General features: G+C 36.3%; 1 protein-coding gene across 2 annotated transcripts; it reads left to right on the forward strand.

Annotated features, from left to right (window-relative positions):
- The first annotated feature begins 656 nt into the window (after nucleotides 1–656).
- pax1a (paired box 1a) lies at nucleotides 657–6,017 on the forward strand. 2 transcript variants are annotated; one of them, XM_041253781.1, is made up of 5 exons: nucleotides 657–856; nucleotides 1,471–2,100; nucleotides 3,653–3,789; nucleotides 4,079–4,286; nucleotides 5,384–6,017. In XM_041253781.1, exons 1-5 carry the CDS (start codon nucleotides 853–855, stop codon nucleotides 5,476–5,478), a joined length of 1,074 nt encoding a protein of 357 aa, XP_041109715.1. In that variant the 5' UTR covers nucleotides 657–852; the 3' UTR covers nucleotides 5,479–6,017. The 2 variants fall into 2 exon arrangements, with proteins under 2 accessions (XP_041109715.1, XP_041109716.1); XM_041253782.1 differs by having other exon boundaries at nucleotides 5,387–6,017.
- Nucleotides 6,018–10,744: the final 4,727 nt, after the last annotated feature.

A 10,744-nucleotide genomic window follows, 5' to 3' on the forward strand; every position in this document is an offset into this window, starting at 1 on the left:
CATGAATACGTTATTTAATTTATAAGTATTGTTTTCTTTTGAGTCGGGTGATATGTTCGTCAACATGAATATATATATATGTATGTATGTATGTAACAGAAGATACAGACGTCGATAATAAACGGAATAAAACAAACCTTGGGAAACTATTCAGAAATAAAGATGGAAATATTTAGATGAGGGTCTACATATTGTGTATCCAAAAATTGTTTTGTTAAAAAATCTAAAGCAATTTACAATTACTTAAATAGACAAAATAAATTTGTCAAAATAAACAAGAAATAAAATTTCTTAAAGAATATTTAACGTTTGAAACATTCAAATAATCCCAAAGAAATAAGTGCACAGCGGGTTAATAAGGGCTTACGCCTTTATCCTTCTGCATTCTAAACAGAGAGGGGTTCATTCAATGCACATTAAATCTTAAACGTGTAACGCACATAACACTCCTGTTATGTTCAAAGACAAAAAGAGGTTAAGTTGCAGAGACCGGAATAGATATGTTGTGCTTGTAGCAGCCTTTCAGGAAACAAGGGGACCAATGAAATCAAACTAGAGCTTCCAGCGTAACCAGCAAGATTGACGTGGAAGACGCGTCAAATGAATGTGAGCAAAATTGAGCCTGCGGGATAGACCCATTTGCTTTAATCGTCTGGAGATCACCTTGGTCCTATTGTCCCGTACTTGAGAAAGTAGTTCTTTAAAAGTTTGAGAACACATAAAGGAAATCCTCCTCCTTGAGCTTGTCTCTTTTTGTCACTGGCTCCTTGGAACAGTCTGCAGTGAGAACAAGCGCTTTTTCAGCCATTGAAGGACAAATATTTCCAAGAAAGCATCTCGAACAGTCGGGAAATGGGTAAGAGTCCGCTCCCTTTCTGCATGGTTCAGTGGCGCTTAGATAATAGAAGTAAAACTTGCTTTACACGCCTGTATAACTTGGGCATTGTCAGCATGAAGCTGAGCCTCATTTTGTGGGCTTCTAAAACCATTTTAAAAGCAGGCATTTCAAAGGATGCACGTAGGAAACGTTGTATAACAAGGGAGGGTTAAACAAAATGCAGAGGATTGATAGTTTTGTGTCTTTTATGACACCGGCATAGCTATTCAGTGCAATATTTCAATTACATTATGTACATAGTGACTTTGTATTTATTTTTCCAAAATGGCACAAGTCAGTGTGGGGTTAAAGCTATCGTGTTATTAATGTTCTAGTAACAGAAACAAACAATACCGCGGCAGCAGCACATTTATTCTTTTTTTATTCTTCTGATAATCTTTTAAAACATAAACTAGTCTATCTTTAATGCAATGCATATTTAGGTTGGAACGGTCATTTTTCCACGATCAAACTTAAAGCGCTCGTGGGAAGCATTCGTTGTTTTGACAGCTGTTTTTATAGTTTTATACCTTTGAGTATTTTTTCCATGCTCATTTTGATCATATATTTTATTTATTCATTTATTTTTTTAGAACAAACGTATGGAGAGGTGAATCAGCTTGGCGGTGTGTTTGTCAATGGAAGACCCCTTCCTAATGCCATTAGGCTCAGAATTGTGGAGTTGGCCCAGCTCGGGATCAGACCGTGCGATATTAGCAGACAGTTAAGGGTCTCCCACGGGTGTGTGAGCAAGATTCTGGCTCGATACAACGAGACTGGCTCCATCCTACCCGGGGCGATCGGAGGCAGCAAACCTAGGGTCACAACCCCCAACGTGGTGAAAAATATAAGGGACTACAAGCAAGGGGACCCGGGCATTTTCGCTTGGGAGATCCGCGACAGACTTCTTGCAGATGCAGTCTGCGACAAGTATAACGTTCCCTCGGTCAGTTCAATAAGCAGGATTTTAAGGAACAAGATTGGAAATCTTTCCCAACCGAACCAATACGAATCCCCCAAGCAGCAACCTTCCCAGCCAGCCCTGCCTTACAACCACATTTACCAATATCCGTACCCAAACCCAATGTCACCCACCGGGACCAAAATGGGCAACCATCCCGGAGTCGCCGTCTCCGCAGGACATGTCAGCATTTCGAGAGCCTGGCCCTCAGTCCACTCTGTCAGCAACATCCTGGGAATAAGAGCGTTTATGGATCCTACAGGTTCGTGCTAAATACATGCTACTTGCTGTACTGTTTTCAATACTACTACTACCACTACCACTACTACTACTACCACTACTACCACTACAACTACTACCACTACCACTACCACCACTACAACTACTACCACTACCACTACCACCACTACTACTACCACTACTAAGATAAATTCCCATTTAATTCACTGTTAAACAATTAACAGTTGTTGTTGACTATGGAGAGTAGTTAACATAGTTCTAGCATTGTATTATATGCAATATATTAGTTAACTGAGACATGTGCTCATGTACACATGCTAGCTATAGTTATGCTAGACACTATTTGGCTTTAACATTGCACAAATATGCAATCCGTTTTAATAATGCCTATTGATGTTGAATACATACAAGAGTTGATTTAAAGTCTGCGTGTAGGCCAGTGTAAAAAAAGATTTCTTGTGAAGATATAACAACAGTTAATACGCACCTATTGGATAAACTAGTTCCATTAGTAGACTCAAACTAGCGGGCCACATAGACCCTATACATCTTAACTGCCTTGGACTTTTAATGGAAACAAATGTTACCATTTAACAGTACTGCGTACTTAACCCTAAGTGTTAATGTAACTTTTTATAAAATCATACAGAAAAACAACAATTCTGCACCCATAAAGCTGGCCAAAAGTGTCCCATCACTTAGAATTTTAGGGTTGAGCCATAATTAAAAAAAAAAAAAAAAACCGACATGAACTTAATTTAGATCTTTTGTTTAATATCATGTCATCAAATAAATTACCAAATTATATCGCAAAAGTCCACCGGAAGCTATAATAGCAGTATTTCATGTTAGATTTCGAAATGTCACAATTTTCTTTTTTTGCCAGTTTGTAGTTAAGTATATGGAACACTACAAAGCGCTATGTAATTCAGTATGTAAACCAAACATTATTTAGTTCTCTTTTTTTTTTTTTTTTTTTTTAAATGTTAATTTTATTGGGACTGTACTATGAACATATATACATTTCGTTAGTACTTGATACATACTATATATACTTAAAGTCTATAGGATTAATTATATATATCATTATATATATATATATATATATATTATTATCTATATATATATATATATATATATATATATATATATATATGTGTGTGTGTGTGTGTGTGTGTGTGTGTGTGTGTGTGTGTGTGTGTGTGTGAGAGAGAGAGAGAGAGAGAGAGAGAGAGAGAGAGAGAGAGAGAGAGAGTGAGTGAGTGAATATTGTCAATATTAATATTACCAATATTATTGAGCACACTAAAAAGAAGAACCCTCTATGTTAGTTTCTTGTAGTTATTGTGCTGACAGCAGCATGCCCCGATTCCGCGGGAACGCCCTGGAAGAATGTAGGACTCGCTTGTTATCTGAAAAAGAACTCGTGAACACGTTCTAAACCGCACGGATTCTTCTTGATGATGTTATTCATTATGCATGCTTTATTCTAGGCACTAACAGGCATATAAAAGACTGCATTTGTGAATTAGGACTATTTCTTATGATGTAACCCATTGTGTTATCTTTTCCAGGAGCTATCGCTGGTACAGATGGATCTTACCAGCCAAAAATAGAGGACTGGAGTAGTGTTAACAGAACATTTTCAACAGCTCACGGCGTGAATTGTATTGACAAATCATCTATCGACCCCGATATTAAATATGCACAGGTAAGCAGATCTTATTTTGTTACCGCTATTTCAATTTGTTTCTTTTACTGTTCTAAGAACAAGCACGTAATACTAAAATAGTGTATAATTTTTCACAGATACACACGCACGCACGCATGCACGCACGTACGCACACACACAGCCTATATTAACATTGACAATTACACTATTAAACAGATTATAATTGAATGTGTTCCACAACACGGCGCTAAGGAGCAGTGTAGTTTAAATTCTGTTGTAAATAATAGTGCATAGATGCTGATATGCACACGTGCTTCTTCTTTTTTAGCCGGCTTCAACCCTGTCCAGTTTTGTCCCAGCTTGTGCCTATTCTTCCAATCAGTACGGCGTGTACAGCGCGCCTGCGGGGGGCTACGTGACCCCTGCGCACCACTGGCAGTCTCAAAGCGCGAGCCTGTCCCACCCAGCGAGCGCTATGACTATGCACGGCGGAGAAATCCACTCTCCAATGGCCTTTAAACTTCCACCAAGAGACGGTAAGTAGCATTGTTTCAAATACATTACGTCTTCTTAGGCGATATTTTCAAACCAAATACAACCGTGCAGTATACTGGGCACTGAAAAAAATAACGCTGAGAATGCTCAAATAAATAACCCATTCATTTACGCGTTTAATTATGTAGCTGTATGAAAGTGTTCTAATTATGTAGCTGTATGAAAGTGTTCTAATTATGTAGCTGTATGAAAGTGTTCTAATTATGTAGCTGTATGAAAGTGTTCTAATTATGTAGCTGTATGAAAGTGTTTTAATTATGTAGCTGTATGAAAGTGTTCTAATTATGTAGCTGTATGAAAGTGTTCTTAGAAAGTAGTCGAATGTTGGGTCCATTTATTACCCATGTACTCCAGTGGATTATATGCTTACTGATATGAAAATATATTTAACATACACTAATAATAAACATTATAATGTAATAAAATGGTCCCTTTATATAATAAGAAATGTAAAAGGCCTATGCCATTGTTTTACAGGTAAGCTGTTAAAACTATTATTATAAGGAACATAGTTCACATAAAACTGTTCAGTTTGTTTTCGTGTACATAACGTAAACATTTGCTAAACGTAACATAATAATAATAATAATAATAATAATAATAATAATAATAATTAATAATAATAATAATAATTATTATTATTATTATTATTATTATTATTATTATTATTATTATTATTATTATTATCTCTGAAGTGAATTGCCCCTGTTATGATTTAAAGCATTAAAACTTGAAGTATGTTCAAAGTTTATATTTTGAGGGGGCAGTAATACATAGTTTTGAAAACGAGCATTACAGTCCACACCATGTCAGATGTTAAAATGCATATAATACACATAAAGTTAGCCAGCCAACTACCTGCTTGTCACATAGGCCAACATGACGTAAGCATAACCTTAAAATAAGACACACGGCATGGGTGCAATGCCAGTGTTATTCATTATTATTTCTGGCATAAGACGCGTCGGTTTAACCCTTGAGTTAGTCCATCTCATCGAAGGCACGTTTTTTCCAGTCGTCTTGGCAAAAAGACCTATGCTTTGTTTGGTGTGAAAACATATTTTCTTTTTTTTTCCAGCAGGACACAGAAAACCTCCCAGTCCCTTAAGCAAACAACAGCACGAAGCTTTGAATAACTTACATGGACACACGATCCCCGCCTCTTCTTCATAACTCAGAGAAGCAAATTCATAAACTTAAACACGGATCTAACAGACCCCACACGCACCTGGCCCATTAGCATTTCACATTCCCAGAACTTACAGTAAGTGGAAGCGCTATATTTATACTGCCATTGAAAGGGTTACATCAAGGTGGGAGCCTTCATAGAAAACAGCATGACAGAGAGCGGACAACGTTTCAGAGCAAGAGAGACAACGGGGGCAGCGGTTTCAACCGGCATTTTACTGTCTCTTCATGCAGTGGGTGATGGGGATCGGGAGTTTTAGTTTTATTACAATAGCTACTAAATTCAAAGCCAAATTGTACTTACCTAGTAACGAGACCAAAGACATAACACATTTATTTAAAAGAATGGCTAGTGTTAACATGCTGATTATTATTACTATTATTAATAATGATAATAATTATAATCCATTATTATTATTTTTATTATTATTAATACTCATTTTCATAATAATCATCTTGAAGACTTTGCCTGTTCCGCCCATGCGATCCTATTCGTAGGTAGTATTGAGTATATCATGTATGTTTGTGTAATACAAACACATACGAAATATGCATAACTACTTTCGGCTTACTTATCGGTGTCTAAAATTTTCTACACTTGTTTAATTAATGTTGCACAACATATAGGCTCTAACATTTACAGTCGAGTAAACGTTTTCGAAATAATTATATCTATATATATATATATATATATATATATATATATATATATATATATATATATATATATATATATATCCATTAACACGTATACGATTAAGTCAGTATTCTGTTTAGTTCTAGTGGTCAACGAGTAATGCTTCACAGCAGTGACGTAAACTCATGTCGCTACCGGTTTGCAAAACGTAGTGAGGGATTCTTGAGTAAAACTCATTTTAAATTGCATAACGCTTTGTAGTTTTCCATATACTGTAAATCTAATTTGAAATACTACTACTATTATGGCTTCCGGTAGACTTTTGCGATATCATTGTGCAGTTTCTTTGATTGCATGTTAAATAAAATATCTAAATTATGTTTATATGTTTTTAAGATGGACTCAGAGAGGGTCGGCCGGACCTAGCTTATTACTTCATGCTAATACTATAGTTTTGTTTTTGTTTTTTTCTCCAGCGCGTATTGGTTGTTTCTCGTAACAGAGCCAATACAAATATCTTTAAAATCATCTTTAAAATTATGATTAGTCTATGCTGCAGTAAAAAATAACCGAGATCGTGTTCTCATCTCTCGCTCGTGGCAGGCGGTGATTGGGTTTGCAAGGCGTGCTAAGCTTTACCCACCCGTTTTGGCTGAAGGTTGTTTTTTTTTTCCAAGTTAATGGTGCTTCACGATTTTCGGCGCCTATCATAAGATCTTATCGATTCAGACGTTTTCGTTTTTGGATTAACGCCTCAGACACCGTGCTCGCCTGTTAAATAGGGTATACCTGTATTCTAACTGCAAACCAAGGCTGATTTATTGTCAATCAATGTTTTGCAGCGGACAAATTAATCCTCTGAACATATCTTTTCATTTTGTTTCACATTTAGTCAGTATTTGTGTAGCAGTTCTGTCGTCACCAAGCCTATCATGTTTAAACATACCACTATAAACGTGAACTAGGCTGACAGACCAAGCAGCTTATGAATAAATGAATAACAAGAAACACAGACTATACACGAAAACAAAAATAATATTGAATAATACATTAATAACATATGTATCAGTCACGCAGCCTGTATATAATGTTAAAATAACATAGTCTCTTCAATAGTCTATGGAAACCTGTCAAACGTGTTACTCAACTGACATCCACACTATCTGTAGGCCTAACCTTTATTAATCAGTATTAGAGATGAAGTATTATTGCATTTATTTGAATACAATTCTAACACGCTCAATTCAAGACTAATACGAGGCCTACCTATATATTAACTGTTTGGTTTGTTGGTCGATTGCAAAGCAATAACCTACACAACACTATTTGAATACGTTCGTGTTTGTGGTAGTTTGGTTAATGTAAAGTTGCATCTGTTTGTATCCATGTTAGTAAACAGCTTCACGGCAAACCAATTTCAATTATGCACGCGCAATAAGATCCAGCTTTGCTGTTACAGCCTTCGGACGGTACTGCACCTTTTAGTGTAGAAAGAGATTGCTTTTAGTGCAGCTGCTGTTTGTACGATTTGCACAGGGTACAAGCGCATTACTGAAGCCACAGTGTTGTTCGTTTCATTTTGAACTTAGCATTTATTATACGCAGAGTAGTGTAAAGTGACCCAATACAACAACAACAAAAAATTAGTTATAATTATTCTTAGTTATGATAAGAAACATTGGACCATGTTCCCAACGCTGTAACTCCTAACTTAGTCTAAGAATGATGACTCAATCTTTTATGAACTACAATACCGTTTCATATTCTGTTGATTGCAGTTAAAACAGTGTACAATTGCATTAATGTCAACATGGATTTTATTAACGAAACAGACATTGAAAGTTGAGTAAACACTTCATGCCCACATTGTGCCCATTTGTTATAGACCAGCGTTCAGTTTACGCCCTTTAGCTCCTGAACAGTTAAGAGCTCCTGCAAGCATCTAGCAGTTTTCTATTAGTTCTGTAACATCAGCAGCTTGTTCTTTATGGACCATATTCTCCCTTGGTTTGTGGCTATTTATAAACAGCACGCCAGGGCTTTTACGCACCCTCTGAAAGCCCTTCTTCCAGCGTGCAAATAGCGCAATTACAAACAATATACATAATATAAAATATAACAAATATACAATCGACCACTGGGGGAAATGCTTTTTGAATATGAGCCTAAGCCGTACAAATATTTGGGTGCTCTGACCTATGTAATAGCTAGCTACCCAACCACACAACGGTTACGGAAATAATTTATTATTTTATTATTATTATATCTTATTATATTATTAACTAATAATAATAATAATAATAATAATAATAATACGTCGATATTATTGATTGATTTTGTTTTTATTTTACGCAATATGTTTTGTTGAAACATACCGAGATACGAAGATCATCACTTGATAGGAAATAGTTAGCATCTATAAAGTGACAGTGTGTTTCAGTGGCCAGCGTTGGTTAAACTGTTAGGGTGCATCTCACTGATAGAGCCGATATTGATATTTCAAAAATGGGTTCTGGCGTTCAACAATACCCTCCTCAAAACCTCGCTCCTCGCGACACCTTGAGTTAATCTTGGGAATCCCGCTAGTGACGTCTGTCTGTTCTGTGAAGATTCCACGTTATGTTAATGCCAGGTAATATCATGTGAACATCTAGTTTAAATATTTTAAGAAATCAAACCACTCTCTATAAAAGATTCAACGGCATTAATGATGCTTCATCTGAATGCCTATGCCTGTGATAGGCCAATAACTGCATGATTGTTAGTCTTGTGGCAAGTCCACTCCAAAATCCCAAATTAACTTACTGTTAACTGTGATCTATTAACATTCTTTTAAATCTGTTTCAGTTGATTTATTATATATTGGAGCACAATTTTTACACGGGCAAGTAATACAATTGCATGGGACTCTTGAAAACGGAGCAAATTACTAACATACAAGAAAAACACCACTCCCGATATTGTGCTTAAGTAAGGAATCTTAAGACCCTTGAGATCAGCTACAAAAACAATAAATGCACAAATAAAAAGGTCCTTATTTAAACAGAAAGTAGACCTACTTACAGTAATAGGACTGAGATATTGTTTATAATGAAACAATAACGAATCAAGAGCTGTTATACGTGTATTCAAACGGAAGGGGCGTGAGTGTCCATTCTAAAACGCCTTTATAATTTGCTATAGTAATGTCTTGTTGTTAATTCACTTTTGTCAGTGGAATTGATCGATTATTTGACGCACCAAAAGAGAATACATTTCTTGTACAATTATTTCATATAATGTTACGTTGCCTGTTGTTTAATGTTATTTATAACATTATTGATATCATTATTTGAAACGAAACGAATAATTTGAAAGAGTTTGTTACAGTAATTATATTTTCACAGCGAGCAGGCTAGAATACTAAATATGAATATGCTATTCTATCAGATCATAGGGTATTTACATCTTTAAAAACTGTGCTTACAATCTGAGATTTACCCACAGATCACAGTGCCGCAGTGTGCGTTAGAAAGTACTTGGATAGTTGTGCAAACCAAAATGCTTTAAAAATGCTTTAAACAAAACAAACCAAAGAAATAAACACAAAAACACATGCATGCATACACTTAGCTAGTACAACTGTAGGCCTATACAGTATAACAATAAAACGCATCCATAGCCCCATGTAAACATAACTTGGGTCCTGTTTCTCTACTACACATACGAATGCGTACCTGGCATATACGACATCGTAAGATGCAACTACAAAAATAAGTTGCGTTTCCACATACCAACTCACACCACTCGCTCTTAAAAACATTCGTAATTTATCACCAGGAAATGTGTCCTGGTATAGATATGAATAGATAATCTGATCTAGTTTCTCACATTGCGTCTCTGATGCATGCTGTACATCTACAACACCGAGCAACAGAATTACAAAGACTTAACATCAGCGCACATAAATGACAGCTGCGCTGCGTGCCAGCTCACCAAGCAGATAACAGCAAGAACACCCTGAAGACACCGAGCTACCGGAGCAGAACAACCGCCTGACATGCTGCAGGACGCCAAGTGCGGGACTCGCTCATTCTGACAAAACACAACAAGTGGTAGCCTGCGACCCAAATACGTTGTGATATTTATGTTTAACATACATTTGGTTTACATTGAGATTAATGCAAATGCCATTAAAAACAGCACTTTGAACACATTCTTTTGTTTATATAGTTGGTATACATCTCGTGCCGTTAGGGGCTGAGTTATACTGATGCCTGTCTGAAATTGTTTAGGGGGTAGAGTGGAGAGGTGACTGCCTGAGCTGAGAGATGTGGAGATAAATAAAAAAGGCACTTGTGTAGTATTTTGGTAATGTGTGGGCAAAATAAATCACTCAAATAAAACACGGCCTGTGTGGAGGCTGATTTAATTATCACAAGCCTTTACATATTAATAATAGTATATTCTCACCAACTTGCCCGTTCATTTTCCCGTATAGAATGAGCGAGGTATCCGAGGCTACATTTCCTATTTCAATTTAAAAGCTAATTTGATTCGTATGGAATACAGAAACGCGTGATAAGTGTTCGTACGTGGAGGTGATAACTTGTAAAACCTGTTGTATTTCCACTT

The sequence above is a fragment of the Polyodon spathula genome, chromosome 6, assembly GCF_017654505.1.
Source record: "Polyodon spathula isolate WHYD16114869_AA chromosome 6, ASM1765450v1, whole genome shotgun sequence".
Lineage (NCBI taxonomy): Eukaryota > Metazoa > Chordata > Actinopteri > Acipenseriformes > Polyodontidae > Polyodon > Polyodon spathula.

Coding starts and splice junctions, on each gene's coding strand:
- pax1a (XM_041253781.1), top strand. Junction 2,101..3,652: donor AGCGTTTATGGATCCTACAG/GTTCGTGCTAAA, acceptor TATCTTTTCCAG/GAGCTATCGCTGGTACAGAT. Junction 4,287..5,383: donor TAAACTTCCACCAAGAGACG/GTAAGTAGCATT, acceptor TTTTTTTTCCAG/CAGGACACAGAAAACCTCCC.